The sequence below is a fragment of the Salvelinus sp. IW2-2015 genome, linkage group LG14 (assembly GCF_002910315.2).
Source record: "Salvelinus sp. IW2-2015 linkage group LG14, ASM291031v2, whole genome shotgun sequence".
NCBI lineage: Eukaryota > Metazoa > Chordata > Actinopteri > Salmoniformes > Salmonidae > Salvelinus > Salvelinus sp. IW2-2015.
In genome coordinates, this window is record NC_036854.1 from 37,949,677 (window position 1) to 37,968,801 (window position 19,125).

The 19,125-nt window shown below is 42.2% G+C and overlaps 1 protein-coding gene across 1 annotated transcript; it reads right to left on the reverse strand.

The window, feature by feature from the left end:
• Window positions 1–4,566: 4,566 nt before the first annotated feature.
• Window positions 4,567–18,267, reverse strand: alg14 (ALG14 UDP-N-acetylglucosaminyltransferase subunit). The gene is made up of 3 exons (XM_024000620.3): window positions 17,994–18,267; window positions 15,523–15,639; window positions 4,567–5,497 (listed from the first exon to the last, which is right to left on the reverse strand). The coding sequence occupies exons 1-3, from the start codon at window positions 18,075–18,077 to the stop codon at window positions 5,390–5,392; spliced, it is 309 nt and encodes a 102-aa protein (XP_023856388.1). The 5' UTR covers window positions 18,078–18,267; the 3' UTR covers window positions 4,567–5,389.
• Between the last annotated feature and the right edge of the window lie 858 nt (window positions 18,268–19,125).

Sequence of the window (19,125 nt, forward strand, 5' to 3'; positions counted from 1 at the left end):
TGTCACTCAACCTTTGTGGTGTGTATAAAGGGACCCTGTTTGAAAGAATGCCATTTGTCAGAGGTTCTCAGGTAATCCTCTAGAACAGAATTGGTTTCACAAGGTTCAACACTCAACCTGTTCAACTGGTAAAGTAGCTGGGCAGAGTTATATCCTTCTGCTTCCCTCCTGGTACAGTCACTTTTAAAGGCAGAGTGCAGTCAAAAACATGATTTCCTGGGTTTTATATATTTCCACACTATGAGGCTAGAATAATACCTTGAAATTGTGAAAATGATGATAATGCCCTTTTAGTGTAAAAGCTGTTTGAAATTACGGCCTGAAATTACGGTGACATCACTATGCGGTAAATTAGTTAAMAGGCCAATAGAAAATAGAGTTCCAAACCTCTCTGCCAATAACAGCAAATGTTCACACTTTGATAGGTTCTAAATTCTAGTGACCTATGAAACCAGAGGTTGACCCCTCTCTGAGGATAGGGGTCACCATAAAACAGAATTTAGACAGCATTTAATGCCCTAAGTGACATTCATCAGGCTAAGGCACACAGAGACCATATAAACCCAGCATGGGCTACACGGARTGCTAACCTCAAAGACCCAGCAGAAGAGAGGCAACGTCTGAGGTATGTCACTGACTCAGCACACACAGAGAAGCTATTTTTGTTTAATTTTGCCCATTTGAACTGGAAACCATTACATTAAGGTACTTAATTGTTACCCAGGATTCATAATGAGATAAAAACAGCTGCATTGGACCTTTTTGTATTTTGATTTGACCTTTAGCATGTCATGTCAAGCTTCTAAAAATGGCTGTAAATCAGCTATAGGCACTTTAGAGTGATAGAGACGTCTAGTCCATGTTCAATCTGGCCTTGCAAGTTGTCTTATGTTTTGAACAGGGCCCCAGGCACTTGGAGGCAGATGGAGAGAGAACAGAAAGAAGGATGAGCATATACTGAATGTACAAAACATTAAGAACACCTTCATAATATTGAGTGAGTCCTTTTGGTGATGGTCCACACACGGAAAACTGTTGAGTGTGAAAAACCCAGCTGTGTTGCAGTTCTTACACAATCCGTTGCACCTGGCACCTTCTACCCTACCCCATTCAATGACACTTAAATATTTTGTCTTTTCCATTCACCCTCTGAAAGACACACATACATAATTCATGTCTCAATTGTATCAATGCTTAAAACTCCTTCTTTAACCTGTCATCTTCCCCTTCATCTACACTGATTTAAGTGGATTTACAAGTGACATCAATAAGGGTCATAGCTTCACCTCGATTCACCTGGTCAGTCTAGAGCAGGTGTTCTTAATGTTTTGTACACTCAGTATATATAAGAGTGTCTTGTCTTTGGAATGGGACCGATTGCTACGAACCTCACAGAGGAACATGTCTTTGTCTGTCTATTGTTTGTCTATTGAACATTAAAATATAAGTCATTCGCCTTCTCTTTGGTTAAGCATTTTCCACACCTTGAGCGAATTCACAATTCCTGACACCCCCCACTCCCAGACAGTCCTAGCAAAATTCTTGCTTGAAAAAATGCTCTTTGCTAAGAAGCTATTTTGTTTAATTTGCCCATTTGAACTGGAAACCATTACATTAAGGTACTTAATTGTTACCCAGGATTAATATTGAGATAAAAACAGCTGCATTGGACCTTTGTTGTATTTTGATGACCTTTAGCATGTCATGGTCAAACTTCTAAAATGGTCAGCAATACAGTACCTTTCCACGTTGTAAGAGGCCAGAGTGGCATTTGTTACTGACCCACTTGTGTCATCCTCATAGAGGTCAACTTAAAAGAGCTCTGATTTCAAAAGATATGGTCTCTGTGTGTGCTGAGTCAGTGACATACCTCAGACATTGCCTCTCTTCTGCTGGGTCTTTGAGGTTAGCAGWCCGTGTAGCCCATGCATGTTCCAAGACATATTTTCTGTTGTCGAGATCCATCTCATCAAAACGTAAGGCCTGCATGTCTTTTACCAGTCTATAGTGATTTATTTAACTCAGACAAGGTGCGCCCAGCCCTACCTTCTCTAATGTCTGGTATAACCTGATGATGACTTTGATAACATGAATGTGCAAATACAGACATGACTGCTCAGCTTTCAAATATATATATTTTTTATCTAAATGAGACTAACCTGGTCAAATAAAATTAATACATGCTGCAAATATCTTAAAAAGCTCTCTAAGTTCGATCACTTCACCTTGTGTGTGGGTGTGTGTGTGTGTGTGTGTGTGTGTGTGTGTGTGTGTGTGTGTGTGTGTGTGTGTGTGTGTGTGTGTAGGGTCTCCTATTCCCATTGGTGTCTTGATGTGGGTTATGATGTGGTCTGGGAGTTAATTAAATGGCAGATGCTGCATGCTGCAAGCCTTTAGGTTCGTGTATAATTCATGGTTTGAGATGTATGGACTCGGGCCATGACAGTGGTTGTGCCCAGTGCGTTCTCAGCAGGAACAAGATGTCATCCATCCATGACCATATTAGGTTAAATGAGTTTGTGCTCGTATCTGAACGTAAGGATGGACTAAACATACAGAGTTCTGAAAATGTGTGAACTTGCTTAGTCTCAATGTACATTATCCAATTTGAAAGACCATGTGTTGCTGTCAGGACATAAATAAGTACAATTTGGGGTTTGAGACCCTACCAATTGTCTTTTATTTAACCATGAAAAAAGTATAGGAAAGCCCTGTGCCAAGTCTCTACTGTAATCGACCGAGACAGATTTAGCAATGTGTATATTTGTCACACTGACATTCTGAGATAAGACTTATAAATAGGGGAAACGTCAGCAACAGAATACAGACTTTTCCATTTCTCTGGGCCAGTAAAACTCAACGTCTCCATTATAGTCTATGCCCATTGTAGTTGAACTGTTACGCCTGCTCCCGCTCTTCCCCCCTGGCGCTCGAGGGGGCCAGGCTCCCAAACATTACGCACTCCTGCCACCATCATTACGCACACCTGCCTTCCCCCGTCACGCACATCAGCGATTATTGGACTCACCTGGACTCAATCACCTCTGTCATTTCCTCCCCTATATCTGTCTGTGCCCCCACTCTGTTCCCTGCTTCAGCATTGTTTGTCATATGTCCTTGTATTCCCGTGTGCTGACACWGTTCCTGTCTTGTTTCATGTCTGTTCCTGATTTAATGTTTCACTCCCCATACCTGCTTCTCTACTCCAGCGTCGGGGATTTAACGCCCAGCCGGCTAGTCCAGCGCCCCTGCCGGCCCGTCAGGCTCACCCAGGTGGGACGCCGGGTCGTGCCCCTAGACGGAAGGGTACTGTCACGCCTGCTCCCGCTCTTTCCCCCCTTGCGCTCGAGGGTGCCAGGCTCCCCAGCACTCCTGCCACCATCATAACGCACACCTGCCTTCCCCCGTCACGCAGATCAGCGATTATTGGACTCACCTGGACTCTGTCATTACCTCCCCTATATCTGTCTGTTCCCCCGCTCTGTTCCCCGCTTCAGCATTGATTGTCATATGTCCTTGTATACCCGTGTGCTGATGCTGTTCCTGTCTTGTTTCATGTCTGTTCCTGATTAAATGTTTGACTCCCTATACCTGCTTCTCTACTACAGCGTCGGTCCTTAAATGAACCACAACAACCAGGAACAGGAAAGACAACACAATGGAATTGCATAACTATTCATCTCAGACCCCAATTACATTATATACTGAACAAAAATATAAACGCAACATGTAAAGTGTTGATCCCATGTTTCATGAGCTGAAATAAAAGATCCCAGGAATGTTCCATATGCACAAAAAAATTAAATCTCTCATATTTTGTGCACAAATTTGTTTACATCCCTGTTAGTGAGCATTTCTCCTTTGCCAAGATAATCCAGGTGTGGCATATCAAGAAGCTGATTAAACAGCATGATCATTACACAGGGGCACCTTGTGCTGGGGACAATAAAAGGCCACTCTAAAGTGTGCAGTTTTGTCACACAACACAATTCCACAGATGTCTCAAGTTTTGAGGGAGTGTGCATTTGACATGCTGACTGCAGGAATGTCCACCAGAGCTGTTGCCAGAGAATTTAATGTTTCTCTACCATAAACTACCTCCAACATTGTTTTAGAGAATTTGGTAGTACGTCCAACTGGCCTCACAACGGCAGACCACGTATAACCACGCCAGCCCAGGACCTCCACATCCGGCTTCTTCACCTACGGGATCATCTGAGACCAACCACCCGGACAACTGATGAAACAGGAGTATTTCTGTCTGTAATAAAGCCTGTTTGATAGGCCGGTGCCTGGCTCCCCAGTGTGCCCCTACCCAGTCATGTGAAATCCATAGATTAGGTCCTTATAAATGTTTTTCAATTGACTGTTTTCATTATATTAACTGTAACTCTAAAATTGTAGAAATTGTTGCATGTTGCATTTAGATTTTTGTTCAGTATAATTCAAATGCTCCAAAGACAACAGCAATCTTTGCTTTGAAGCGTTTGTTGTCTTAAAAAAACGGTCCCTATAATTAAATATCAATGACTATCATTCAAGGAAGTGTTTGGTTGTCCGTTTCAGTCACACTTGATGCACTTGACACAAATATGCTTTTAATTTGCTCTTCCTGCCGTGCAGGATGGAAAGGTGTTATTAGTGAGAGAGATGTACAAGTAAAACATAATGTCAAAGAGTATGGCTGAAATAAAACCTATCCTTCCACAACTCTGAAGACAGAGCTCGTCCTTTTCATTCCGGCAAGAGTATTAATTAAATGTGCATAAAACTTTTCAAAAATTTCCCTCATAATTCCTGATGTTGTTCATTGATAGTACTACGTGGCATGGTTATAGGACCCTTGTTCAGAAATACTAATATGCTGTCTTGCATCTGTCATTATACTGGGTTCCTCTCTGACAATGACAACTGCTTTAGCACTACACAGCAATACAAACAGCTGGTTCCACTGTTCTGTCTTTGACATAATGTTTTGGTGTGTTCTCTCTGTTCCTCTTTATCGGTTTTAATTCAAAAAACAGAAAGCTGAGGTTGTGTAATAGCTTGATTAATTCAATGGTAGTTAGCCTACACCAACACCTCACTCAAGTCAGCTATAGCTACATATATTTTGTATTTCTTCACACTGTTCTCTGTACCATAAATGAAAGTGACATTACATAACACATTCCACTTATCCGAAGCATCTTTACATAGTAACTATGAATAAGGCTCTATGTTCCAAAGTCTTTCCATTGGAGTTGTAGAAAAATGTCCATCACAGTATATCAATCAAGCAAACTATTAAGCATTTTTTTCCTGAGCAAAGTGTTCCCATTTGTAACATAATGAAAAAGTTGTATGAAGTCTGAGAGTGTAGAGGATCTTCCCACAGAGGGACAGGCTCTCAACTCTGCAGATGCTTTCGAACGTAGACAATCAGGACCATCTTCAATCCCAGGATAACTCCTGCATCGCACAGGGGGACGCAGGTCCCTGAGCTGTTACACAGCACCTGAAACAACAAAGAGAGAGAGACAGAGAGAGAAAGAGAAAGAGAGACAGATGTGAAATAGAATGGTAAACGCAGCAATCCGGCTGGTTCCATCAGGCTAGGTTATCAAGGTGAGAGTGAGTAAGTAAAACAGAGGGATGAGCACAGGTTCAAACACCGTGACACTCCAAACCACTCACAAGCCCGCAAAAATCACCAAGTTGCACCTCCACTCCTTCTCAACTCACTCTTGAGAGACAGAATGTGCTGTACTCTGCTGGCTCTGGATATACAGTCAGGAGGGAGGGATGGAGGGAGACGGAGATTTCGAGAAAGAGTAGGGAGATGGAGTAAAACTGAGAAGAGCGAGAAAGAGGGTACATAGATCTGGGCCTATAGAGAGCACCTTCATGCCTAAAGGAGTCTGAGAAAAAGAAAAAGAAATAATAAATAATAGGAGAGAGAGAGAGAGACAGAGAGAGAAAGAGAGGATATAGAACTATGGAGATTCCATGCCTTGTGGGCTAGAGGAGCGTGAAGGAGTACGMTCTGGGGAGTAGGGGAAGGAGGAAAAGAAGAGAGTGAAAGAGGGGGTAGGGCTAGGAGAGAGTGAGGGAGTAGTGTTTGGGGAGTAGGGGAATTACAGGAAAGCAGACAGACAGACGGCTGTGGAGACACAGGGCCGCAGGGTCTGGAATATACATCATACAGCTCTCTCTCTCATAACGTTGGCTCTCTCAGCACAGACTTAGTCTGGGCACACACAKACCAACCAACACTGTAATATCCTCTCCTCTCCACACACACCGTCATGGAAATCAAGTCATACTGGCACTACAATCATACTGTCATTAACAGGGTTGGGGGGAGGCTGATTATACTTGAATTATTACTACTGAAACAATCAGATAACTACTGTTATTTACCAAAAATGTCATAATTCACACAGTAACAGTACTAGAAGTACAATATCTCATATTAATACAGGTGTGATTGATAACCATGCCTGACATCAGCATATTTAATATGTCCTCACAGCTCCAGTTCCTAGCATTAAGTTCAGTGTCAGCCAGCAGTAAAGAGCTGAATAGCTGACTCTACACTCTAGCTCAAAAGGTTATATAGCTCAGAGCCATGAGATCTGAGAGTGTTTGCTCTTAGCTAGGCCCTAATTGGGAAAAACACTGTCTCCATCTGTCATCACACAGGTGCAAATTTGAGTGGAAGTAGAGTGAGCCTTCAACACAAAATAAATCAAAGGCTAGAGGACTCAGTGCTAAATGCTCTCTTTTCCCCCTCCCTTCACCCTTCTGTACTGTACCTAAGATACTGGATTCACTGGTGGTGAATTGATTGAGAAATGTACCAATATTTGCTGGTGGTTGCAATGAAATTCTATGTTTAACTACTACTCCTGTACACTTGGATTATTGCTGCTTTGTAAGGGAAACCCTCAATGTAGGTCAGCGTTRCATTTGGAAGAAACGTATTGAGTGAAATATTCAGTCAAAAACTTCCACCCCTGACCACTATACTGTTCTGTTCATACATCATGTATTCCTGAAAAAAATGCAGTGGCCTTTGCTGGGAAAGCTTCTTAGATTGGGCTTTGTTTGGGCATTTCTAGCATTGGAATCACAGTACACCTCACGTAAGAAGAGTGTTGGCTCTCTAAAGCCTTTCTTTTGTAGCGCCCTATTCATAAACCTGACTGGAACATTCCTAGCATGCTTTCCCTGGCCGACTGACTATCCCTTCTTCTGTTGTGCTGTGTTCTGGGAACAGGAATGATTCAGCCCCGCTACACAACCTTGCTGAAGCCTAGAATGAGCAGAACCCGCACATGATGTCCATGACGATCAGCTGTATGACGTCAGACCACATCCGCGCTAGGCACATCTGTTCATTTGTTCAAGGCCCATAATTTGTTCAGTCGACCGACAGACAGAGAGGTACTAATTGCACTTCACATCTGAGTGAGGTGTTCATGATGCATCACAGGTTGAGGAAGAGTGTTCTAGAACGGGAGAGAAGTCGCATACCTGATAACATCATCACAACAAACACTGCACCAGGCATAGGCTTATAGTCAACAACACATTGAGCAATAGAAGGTGAGGCCTCTGTCCGCCTGTCTATCGTCAGTTGTAGTCACTTTCTGATTCACTGTCTGGGGTAGATGGGGTGAGTCACCAGACAGCAGACTAGACTGTCTACAGGTGTTAAAAAGTGTTATAAGAACTACCAATTACTGTTTGACATAAGAAACCAGATCTGGACGTTACGCCCGCTATACTGACTGTACTAAGCTGTCTGTAAGCAGTAGCTGAGTCTAGCTGGTGACAATTCAAACCAGAGTGAACATACAAGTAACTGCCAAAATAAAGGGAACACATGAGTAAATTAAGGAGACAAAGTATATTGAAAGCAGCTGCTTCCAAACAGGTGTMGTTCCTAAGTTAATTATGTAATCAAAACATTAAAATCAAATCACATAAAATTGTATTAGTCACATGCGCCGAATACAACAGGTGTATAATGAAATGCTGACTTACGAGCCCCTAACCAACAATGTAGTTTTAAAAAATACGGATAAGAATAAGAAATTAACACTAACAAGTAATTAAAGAGCAGCAGTAAAATAACAATAGCGAGACTATATACAGGGGGGTACCAGTACAGAGTCAATGTGTGGGGGCACCGGTTAGTTGGGCGGCAGGTAGCCTAGTGGTTAGAGCGTTGGACTAGTAACCGAAAGGTTGCAAGATTGAATCCCCGAGCTGAAGAGTAAAAAATCTGTCATTCTGCCCCTGAACAAGGCAGTTAACCCACTGTTCTGAGGCCGTCATTGAAAATAAGAATTTTTTCTTAACTGACTTGTCTAGTAAAACACAATAAAAGTTGAGGTAATATGTACATGTAGGTAGAGTTATTAAAGTTACTACGCATAGATGATAACAACTGAGAGTAGCAGCGGTCTCTTAGGGGGGGGGGGCAATGCAAATAGTCTTGGTAGTCATTTGATTATATGTTCAGGAGTCTTATGGCTTGGGGGTAGAAGCTGTTTAGAAGCCTCTTGAACAGGGCGTACAGGAGGGGACTGAGCACGCACCTCTGAGGGGCCCCTGTGTTGAGGATCAGCATGGCGGATGTGTTGTTACCTACCCTTACCACCTGGGGGTGGCCCGCCAGGAAGTCCAGGATCCAGTTGCAGAGGGAGATGTTTAATCCCAGGGTCCTTAGCTTGTTGATAAGCTTTGAGGGCACTATGGTGTTGAATGCTGAGCTGTAGTCAATGAATAGCATTCTCACATAGGTGTTCTTTTTGTCCAGGTGGGAAAGGGCAGGGTGGAGTGCAATAGAGATTGTATCATCTGTGGATCTGTTGGGGCGGTATGCAAATTGGAGTGGGTCTAGGGTTTATGTGATAATGGTGTTGATGTGAGCCATGACCAGCCTTTCAAAGCACTCCATGGCTACAGACGTGAGTGCTATGGGTCGGTAGTCATTTAGGCAGGTTACCTTAGTGTTCTTGGGCACAGGCACTATGGTGGTCTGCTTAAAACATGTTGGTATTACAGACTCGGACAGGGAGAGGTTGAAAATGTCAGTGAAGACACTTGCCAGTTGGTCAGCGCATGCTCGCAGTACACGTCCTGGTAATCTGTCTGGCCCTGTGAATGTTGCCCATCTGTCTGGCCTTGTGAATGTTGACCTGTTCAAAGGTCTTACTCACATCGGCTGCGGAGAGCGTGATCACACAGTCTTCCGGAACAGCTGGTGCTTTCATGCATGTTTCAGTGTTATTTGCCTCGAAACGAGCATAGAAGTAGTTTAGCTCGTCTGGTAGGCTCGTGTCACAGGGCAGTTCTCGGCTGTGCTTCCCTTTGTAATGGTCTGTAATGGTTTGCAAGCCCTGCCACATCCAGCGAGCGTCAGAGCCGGTGTAGTACGATTCGATCTTAGTCCTGTATTGACACTTTGCCTGTCTTGATGGTTCGTCTGAGGGCATAGCGGGATATCTTATAAGCTTCCGGGTTGGAGTCTCGCTCCATAAAAGCGGCAGCTCTAGCCTTTAGCTCAGTGTGGATGTTGCCTGTAATCCATGGCTTCTGGTTGGGGTAAGTACGTACGGTCACTGTGGGGGCAACATCATCGATGCACTTACTGATGAAGCCAATGACTGATGTGGTGTACTCCTCAATGCCATCGGAGGAATCGAAGGACATATTCCAGTCTGTGCTAGCAAAACAGTCCTGTAGCTTAGCATCTGCTTCATCTGACCACTTTTTTATTGATCTAGTCCCTGGTGCTTCCTGCTTAAATTTGTGCTTGTAAGCAGGAATCAGGAGGATAGAATTATGATCAGATTTACCAAATGGAGGGCGATGGAGAGCTTTGTATGCGACTCTGTGTGTGGAGTAAAGGTGGTCCAGAGTTTTTTTTTCATTCTGGATGCACATTTCACATGCTGATAGAAATTTGGTAAAACAGATTTAAGTTTCCCTGCATTAAAGTCCCCGGCTACTAGGAGTGCCACCTCTGGGTGAGCGTTTTCTTGTTTGCTTATGGCGGAATACAGCTCATTCAATGCTATCTTAGTGCCAGCCTCTCACTGTGGTGTATGTAAACTGTTACGAAAAATACAGATGAAAACTCTCTAGGTAGATAGTGTGGTCTACAGCTTATCATGAGATACTCTACCTTAGGCGAGCAATAGCTCGAGACTTCCTTAGATATTGTGCACCAGCTGTTATTTACAAAAATACATAGTCCGCCACCCCTTGTCTTACCTTGTCACTGTTCTATCCTGCCGGTGCAGCGTATAACCAGCCAGCTGTATGTTGATAGTGTCGTCGTTCAGCCACGACTCCGTGAAGCATAAGATATTACAGTTTTGAATGTCCCGTTGGTAGTTTAATCTTCCGCGTAGGTCATCGATTTTATTCTCCAAAGATTGCACGTTTGTTAGCAGAATGGAAGGAAGTGAAGGTTTATTCAATCGCCTACAAATTCTCAAAAGGTAGCCCGCCCTCTGGCCCCTTTTTCTCCACCTCCTCTTCACACAAATCACGGGGATCTGTGCCTGTTCCCAAGAAAGCAGTATATCGTTCACGTTGGGGTCGTCAGACTTGTTAAAGGGAAAAAAGGATTCTGCCAGTCTGTGGTGKGTAATCGCAGTCCTGATGTCCAGATGTTACTTTTGGTCATAAGAGACGGTAGCGGCAACATTATGTACAAAATAAGTAAAAAAATAAGTTACAAACAACGCAAAAAACCGAACAAAAAAACACAATCGGTTGGGGACACGTAAAACGTCAGCCTTCTTCTCCGGCGCTATTTTATTWAAAAAATTCCATCGTGCTTAGGGTCATGTATAAAAATGCCCAGTTMCCCATTACTTTGGTTATCATGGCTAGAAGAAGAGATCTCAGTGACTTTGAAAGAGGGGTCTTAAAGGAGCATAGGAGGTTTAAAGGGTGTGCATGTGTCTCAGTCACCAGATCTCAACCCAATTGAACACTTATGGGAGATTCTGTAGCGGTGCCTGAGGCAGCATTTTCCACCACCATCAACACCAAATGATGGAATTTCTCATGGAAGATGTTGCATCCCTTCAATAGATTTCCAGGAATTTGTAGAATCTATGTGAAGGCACATTGAAGCTGTTCTGGTGGTTCTGGTGGCTCGTGGTGGTCCAACACCCTATTAAGACACTTYATGTTGGTATTTCATTTATTTTGGCAGTTACCTGTAMATCTTTGGCCATTTTCYGCGTAGAAAGTTCTAAATAACCGTACCTCTTCCTTTCATTACTATCAGCCTCTACAAATACAGTATGGTTCATAATTGAGTGTAGAGAGCGATAGATCTGTGGATGTAAGACCGGAACCTCATTAAGTGCCAGAGAAATATCGATTCATCAAAAGAGTTGGGTTGAGTCAGTGGGTTTATGAGTTGGCCCGCCACATGCCTTCTCCTCTCTTCTCCTCACAGACAGACTAGATGCATTAGACCGCTGACTTGCTGACTGTCTCTCTGATAGATCGGCGGTTTGCACAGCTGCTTGACGTAAATGTCTGTGAATGCTACTTTTCTATTATTATTATTTTTGACAGCTGGAGTGGAGACGGGTTCGGTTACTGTGGAGATGGGGAGATGTCACAGAGGCTCTGTTTGAACAGATGGAACTGCTGCTTCCAGTGAAATACCGACCGACAGTGAATAGGGCCCACTTTCAATCTATAGATGCCTGAAAGTTTTATATAAAGGAGATAAACAGCAGAGAATGTTCTTACTAGTAATTACAGTGTTACCACACAGGTATAAAAGCAACCTAATGTAAAGGGTTTACTTTTATTTTAGGCAGAGCACAAAGGTCCCGAAAGAAATTGCTTATCCAGGGCTCCCAGCAAAGTTTAAACAGTAACCATCTGAAACCAAGTTATATGGATACATTTAACACAGACAGTGGCTCATTKATGTGTTGTGCAGTGTCTCGTATACATACATGAGCTAATATCCACGCATTGAATTTCTGAGGTGCKGCTTCTTCAATATTCCAGCATGCTGGCCCTGACGTGTTTGGTTAACAATCAATCCAAAAGCCTGATTAGAGTCCATGTCAGTACCATTAAATATAACATGAAAGCAGAGGAAAAGGGAGTGATGTGTGATCGTATTCCTGGTCGGAATCTTTCAAGAAACAACCAAACAATCCATTCCATTCTCTAACCTTATTTCCTAATAAGGTTAAGATGAACCATATGGTGTTCCACTACTGGAGCGGAGCGGAGTGCAGTGAACATTCAGGGGGAAAACAAATGATGAAAAGCTAAGGCTGGCTTTAGCTTAGCCTTAGCAGAAGCTACTGTACCTAACAGCTCACACAGGAATGCCAAGTAATGGGAAGGCCACTGGGTGGATCCTTGGTCATGGTCATTTGGTTTGGTTCAATGTTTGACCTTCAATCAAAGCCATTGCACTATATAAACTATATAGTCTTCCGTCACTATTCTTGGTTCTCCCAATTGTTTTCCAGTCATGGAAAAGTTGAGTGTGTCGAGAGGATCTAATTAACATATGACCTAGTCTGTTGAGAGGTAGGACCTAGGCTATCTGTCACTGCTATACATGATTAGGGTTGACATTAGCCACCTAACCGAGTGTTACTACAGACTGAGCCATGGTTTGTCTGTATGTCATTTCACCTTTAGACCAGGTGAGGTCATTGTCATATGGGGAATTCAATAAGACACCTGATTGTAAGAAAGGTGTAAACCCTATAAGAACTGCTTCCAAATAAGAATACATTTCCTTGTCTGAAACCGGCCTTGGGAAAACACTACTTACATCAAAATACAGCCCAAATTTATTCTGGAATGCATTATGTAACCAAGTTTTATTCTAGCAAAACAAAAGTATTAATACGCTCCTTTGAGCACACTTCAAACCTCTCACTGTGAAGAAGCTGTCATCTTATTGGATTGTGCTGACACATCTGGGGAAGGAAATAGAGGGGGTGATGGGGTGTGTGTAGGAGTGTGATCTCACAAATGCCCTTTTATGGCTAACACACGCTTAACAACCTTCCCCTCTCCTTACAGAGACCCCCACTCCCCCTCTCTTCCCACCTGCCCAGCACCCTGGCCTGACCCCACACTTCACTGTGATTCCTCCCCAGATGGTGTCCTGCCTCCACTGTGAAACCCCCCTGCTTCCTGCCACCACTCCCACACAGACATGCTCATGTTCGGTCAAAACAAATAAACGTCAGCATTTTAGTTATGCTCAAGAATGGATCCTGTTAGTGCTGACACAAAAACMATATGTTGGAAGGAGAGAGGGAGAGTGTTGAACAGCGTTGTAAAACTTTGTATTTACTGATAATAAACTCACGCTCTGCGCCACACCCCTTTTTTCCCTTCCTCCCTCTCTCCCACCATTCATCCCTGTTGTCCAGAGCAGAGCTGCAGTTAGGCTACAGTCAGCTGGCTGTGAGGAAATAGGTCAGGTCCTGCCACATCCTGTGAACAAGGCCCTTCTCCCTCTGTCCGGCACCCAGCCCCCACCATTACACAACACACAGAGGGGGAGAGGAGACGGTAGAAGAGAGGAAGAGAGGAGGGGTAGAGAGGGAGAGAGAAAGTTGGAGGTCCAGGTTTTTCTGTTCAGTCCTGTAGAAACCTCCCACCCAACTCTATCTATTTTTCCCTTCCTCTTCCCCTCTCTGTCTCTCTGTCTCCGTCACTCCCTCTTCCCCTTTCTGTCTCTTTCTCTCCCTCCCTCAGTCTCTCTCTCTCCCTCTCAAGAGGTAGAAATAATAAGCTATGCAGCCGATTTTACAGTACTAGACACTTCATACATCTCATAAGCTGTCTGATGCCAGGTTAAACTTAAAACTGAAGAAGTATGCAGCCTATCAATTATTTGAATAGAATTGTACAGCCGTGTCGAAAAGTTTTGAGAATGACACAAATATTAATTTCCACAAKGTTTGCTGCTTCAGTGTCTTTAGATATTTTTCTCAGATGTTATTATGGAATACTGAAGTATAATTACAAGCATTTCACAAGTGTCAAAGGCTTTTATTGACAATTACATGAAGTTGATGCATAGAGTCAATATTTGCAGTGATGACCCTTCTTTTTCAAGACCTCTGCAATCCGCCCTGGCATGCTGTCAATTAACTTCTGGGCCACATTCTGACTGATGGTAGCCCATTCTTGCATAATCAATGCTTGGAGTTTGTCAGAATTTGTGGGTTTTTGTTTGTCCACCCGCCTTTTGAGGATTGACCACAAGTTCTCAATGGGATTAAGGTCTGGGGAGTTTCCTGGCCATAGACCCTCACTGTGCGTGCAGATGCACTCACACCTGCCTGCTGCCATTCCTGAGCAAGCTCTGTACTGGTGGTGCCCCGATCCCGCAGCTGAACTTTAGGAGATGGTCCTGGCGCTTGCTGGACTTTCTTGGGTGCCCTGAAGCCTTCTTCACAACAATTGAACCGCTCTCCTTGAAGTTCTTGATGATCCGATAAATGGTTGATTTAGGTGCAATCTTACTGGCAGCAATATCCTTGCCTGTGAAGCCCTTTTTGTGCAAAGCAATGATGACGGCACGTGTTTCCTTGCAGGTAACCATGGCTGACAGAGGAAGAACAATGATTCCAAGCACCACCCTCCGTTTGAAGCTTCCAGTCTGTTATTCYAACTCAATCAGCATGACAGAGTGATCTCCAGCCTTGTCCTCGTCAACACTCACACCTGTGTTAACGAGAGAATCACTGACATGATGTCAGATGGTCCTTTTGTGGCAGGGCTGAAATGCAGTGGAAATGTTTTGGGGGGATTCAGTTCATTTGCATGGCAAATAGGGACTTTGCAATTAATAGCAATTCATCTGATCACTCTTCATAACATTCTGGYGTATATGCAAAATGCCATCATACCAACTGAGGCAGCAGACTTTGTGAAAGTTTATAAATGTGTCATTCCCAAAACTTTTGGCCACAACTGTACATCATTATTCCTAATTCACAATATCAAAAGGACAATGAATATCAACGTTGATATCTAGGCATATCTACAAGTAGGCCAACAATAAGAAAAAGTTATGAAGATCAAAGTCTACGCCGAGAAAATGAGATGGGAATGAGTCGGAGTTGAGTGAACTGGTTTCCTCTAAGAAATTGACCTAGACCACTGAAAGGCCCATGAATCATGAATATGTAATTAATCTTACAGTACAGGAAGAGATTTTACACACCAACTGGGAGGGACTTTTGACTGGTGAGAGGACTAAAGGCCAATGAAATGTTTAACATTGTAGATTAATGCTGGCAGACAAATGTTGATAGTGATGTGCTAGTAAAGGAAACTGAAAATTACAAGTTGTGAAAATGGTACTACAACCTGGTCCCAGATCTGGCGGGATTATATTCTATTATGAATAAAACTTCCATGTCTGATCTGAGAGTGAATAGCTAGAGTACTATGTCAGACCTGATTAGGCAATATGATATATTATATTATGATTCAACCTACCATGTCTGGCCTGAACACCAGAGAGAAGGAGTACAGCAGGGCGTTCAGAGTGGTGACCACAGAGGAACTCCAGGACTGACAGACCTCAAGGCTACGAGGGATCCTCTGGATGGTAAACTGATGGGGAAGGGAAGTGATGAAATGAGTAGGCTCAATTGATAGAACAAAGTAAGCTAAAATGGTACAAGTTACAGCAGGGACAGATACCACATGCAATGCTGAATACACAGAGATAGATACAGTCTCTCTATGGTAAGCAGTGCTGGGAAATTTTTACACCGAATAAAGGGGTCGTCTCCATCTGCTGGTAAGAATGGGAATTGCACTGAGATCTTGGGTCTACAACTCATCTTCTAATGTCAATGAGATTAAATTATTTTTATTTTTTATTGGTATATTTTTTTGTTCCTTTTTTCTTTTTTTTGTTTCATTGGTTTTTCAACCTTTAAATGTTTTTTATTTTTTATTATGAACACAACAAATACAAAAACAGAAATATAGAAACAAGAGTACATAAGCCTAACAGTCAGGGGTATCGAGTACATTTCAATTTGTCAAAAAGTTTTATGGTGCGTATTGCCTTTTTGTTTTTACATTTACTGATAATTTCAAAATAATATTTTAATTCTATCTTAAATAATGTGAAGAGGGGTTTGTCCACTTCCTTTTATGGACAAAGAATCTCCCATGAAAAATAAAAKAAATGAACAATGAAAGTTAAATCAGGGTCATATCATTTGGATCAAAATAAAACATATTATCACAGTCTCTCAGATTAACATTAATAGTCATTTCTTGTCAAATAAAATATTCTAACTCACTCCAAAATCCTCTGACATAAGAACAGTCCCAAAATAAATGGTCAAGAGTTTCTGGGTCACAACCACAAAATACACATTTGTTATCAATAGCTATTTTAAATCTGTATATAATTCTATGAATGTAGATTCATAGAAGATTTTATGAATGAGTAGATTCTGTGAATGAGTTTGTATGATACTTCTTTCACCTTATTAGATATGCAATATTTGCCAGACAACAACAAGACTTTATTCCAGTTCACTTGTCCTAGGGCTGCATTCCAGTACATTTTTAGCAGAGGGAACAGTAACATCTTGACATAGTTTTCTTATATACATTTGATTACATTTACAATTTAAAATGTAAATTCCTTCTAGTTGTAATGAGGCTACAAAATCCTCAACAGTTGCACTTGGAGTAGTGTTATATTATCCTAAAAGAAGAATAGCACCTTTAGGGACAGCTCAAACAACATGTTGATGTCAATGAGATCTAACAACATAGATGAGTGAATAGAACTGGATTTACAAAGATCACAGCAATGAACAACTTTGTTAGGCAAGCTATTGTAAAAATAAAGGCTTCATACTTCATTCAAAAATTTGAGAAAACGCATCTAAAGGATCGTATTATTAAACAGACTTTCCAAACACGGGTCTTTTGTAGACCCACTTTCTCTCTGCTTTTGAACCTCGTGTGAAAATAAAAGTCCGGCACATGCGTACAAAAAAAATGAATAATTTGTGGGGGACCTATCGTGTGATTGTGTGTGAATCTCTAATGTAGCTGTAATTCGATACACATAGGATGAAGCGCATTGGGTAGGTCGGCTCTTTTTACTGACTCGAATCTTTTTGACTCGTTCAGTCAAAATAAAGAATCTTTCGACTCATTTCGTTCATTTGAGTCAATAATGCCCAGAGCATGCAGTACCCCCTACCGGCGAAAGATAGAATACAAACTCGAAAGAGTCATGATTCTACGAGCCTCTCGTTCACCATAGGGGTTAATGGACCTGTCATTTGTGACTGAGACTTGTAAACGTCTGCTTTAAACAATGTTCATGTTTTAGACGTACAAATAAGATCATTTCTTGATARATTTGAAACGAGGTCTAGTTGTATCCGGAACCGGACAAGATTGTGAACGACTCTTGGCGGAATGCATTGCTTTGACTGCAGTGAGCGTGATAAGTAGGTAGACTCAATTCTTCCGCAGCTCTCTCCTTCGCCAAATACTCACATTGCAGAGAAGAAACGTCCGTGGGCGTGGCGTAGCGTTTGATCGGAACAAGGAGTCTGGGTAGCCAGGCAAGGTGATAACAAAGATTATGGAGATACTGACAAGATACCTGTCTCCGCCCTAACAATGGGAGTCGTTGTACACAAAGCAGTACGGTGGGCTGTCTAGCTCCCGTCTATACTTTCTTTAAATTGGTGCATATATCTCATTATTGAAACCCTTTTTTGAATATTCGATGAAGGTTGTTGACGTTAACCGCCTGTATTCAATGGAGAGAGATGCTTTGCTTACTAGCCTCGTTTCATGAATAGCCAGGGCCTGGGTTTAAACAAACATCTCTTTTCAGGAAGAGAAAAGCACAATTAATAGGGGCAGAATAGCAAAGTKATTTTTTTTTATCTCTTCGAATATTATAGGCTGCAGCTCACCTTCAGAATGTCATAGAGAGGAATCCATATATCCCCGGAGGGATCGGAGTCACGTCTTTCGCAGGCATAGCTTGTTGTTACCATAAGGCATCACCGAGTTAAGCATTGTTATAGAACGCTTGATATCATTTGGATACGTTTCATTTATTTAAAGCAAACAATAGATATCATTTTTGCCATTTTCTTTAACAAGGGTATGTGTTACCCTCACTCAATTCGAGCCCTGGTTTTAACCAAACACACCAAACCCTTTCCAGACACGGAGCTATTTAATCTGTGCATGCGACAATATTGGACTATTTGGCTATACCGAAATCAATGAATAGCATAATTGTGTKTGTCTGTTTGGCTTAACACTTATTTATAGGAATAGGAAGAAATAGGCTCAAATTCTCTGTCATTCTATGATTATGCCCATAGAAAATGTTGGTGRGTGCGTGTACATCTGCATCGGAGTTACAATGTTACAATCACTATGCAACCAACTGCCTATAGTAGGAAACCGAGTTTCTTATTAACAATTTGTCACCTGTTATCACACATGGCACAATCCCATAATTGMTACAATAAAAATAACACATTTAACATATGTTTGTATATTCCCGTASAACTGTAAAAAAAAGTAACATAATGTGAGCTTTAGAAAGAAGTGCTTTCATAAATGCATGGCCTCATTTCGCTGGAGCAGTGTAAAATAAGCTTAATGTCAATGATCCAGCCTTAACGAATTTAGTTTCTTTACATATCGAATTTGATTGTCCAACATCAGTTTCASGATTTATTTATTTTGTCTCCAAAAAGTGGCCTCTTTCCTCTTCTGTTTTTTCCCCCAAAGTTACCGGGATGTCACGTGTCCTACTTATATCAATACACTTGTAACAACGTAAGTATTACGAAACTTATGTTCGATCAATTAAACCTCACGTAGCAAATAAGCCATTCATTTTTGTTGACCAAATTCGACACTCTCATTGGACATCCATACAAAAACTCCTTGCTTGGTGGGCGAAAAAACGAACAAACGCCACCTGCTGGAGGGAGACCCATTTTCCGCCAAGTTGGGCCTCTCTCTTCCTCTTCCTCTCTGGTGAGAAGAACAGTCGTTCGCGAAATGCAGCCCTTGGAACGATTC

Bases quoted from the DNA above. Each gene is read 5' to 3' on its own strand.
- alg14 (XM_024000620.3), bottom strand. From the start codon at position 18,077: ATGGTAACAACAAGCTATGCCTGCGAAAGACGTGACTCCGATCCCTCC. The intron at 15,640-17,993 runs GTGAGCTGCAGC...CTTCCCCATCAG, and splicing joins CTCTCTATGACATTCTGAAG to TTTACCATCCAGAGGATCCC. The intron at 5,498-15,522 runs GTAGGTTGAATC...TTGTTGTTTCAG, and splicing joins TGGTGTTCAGGCCAGACATG to GTGCTGTGTAACAGCTCAGG.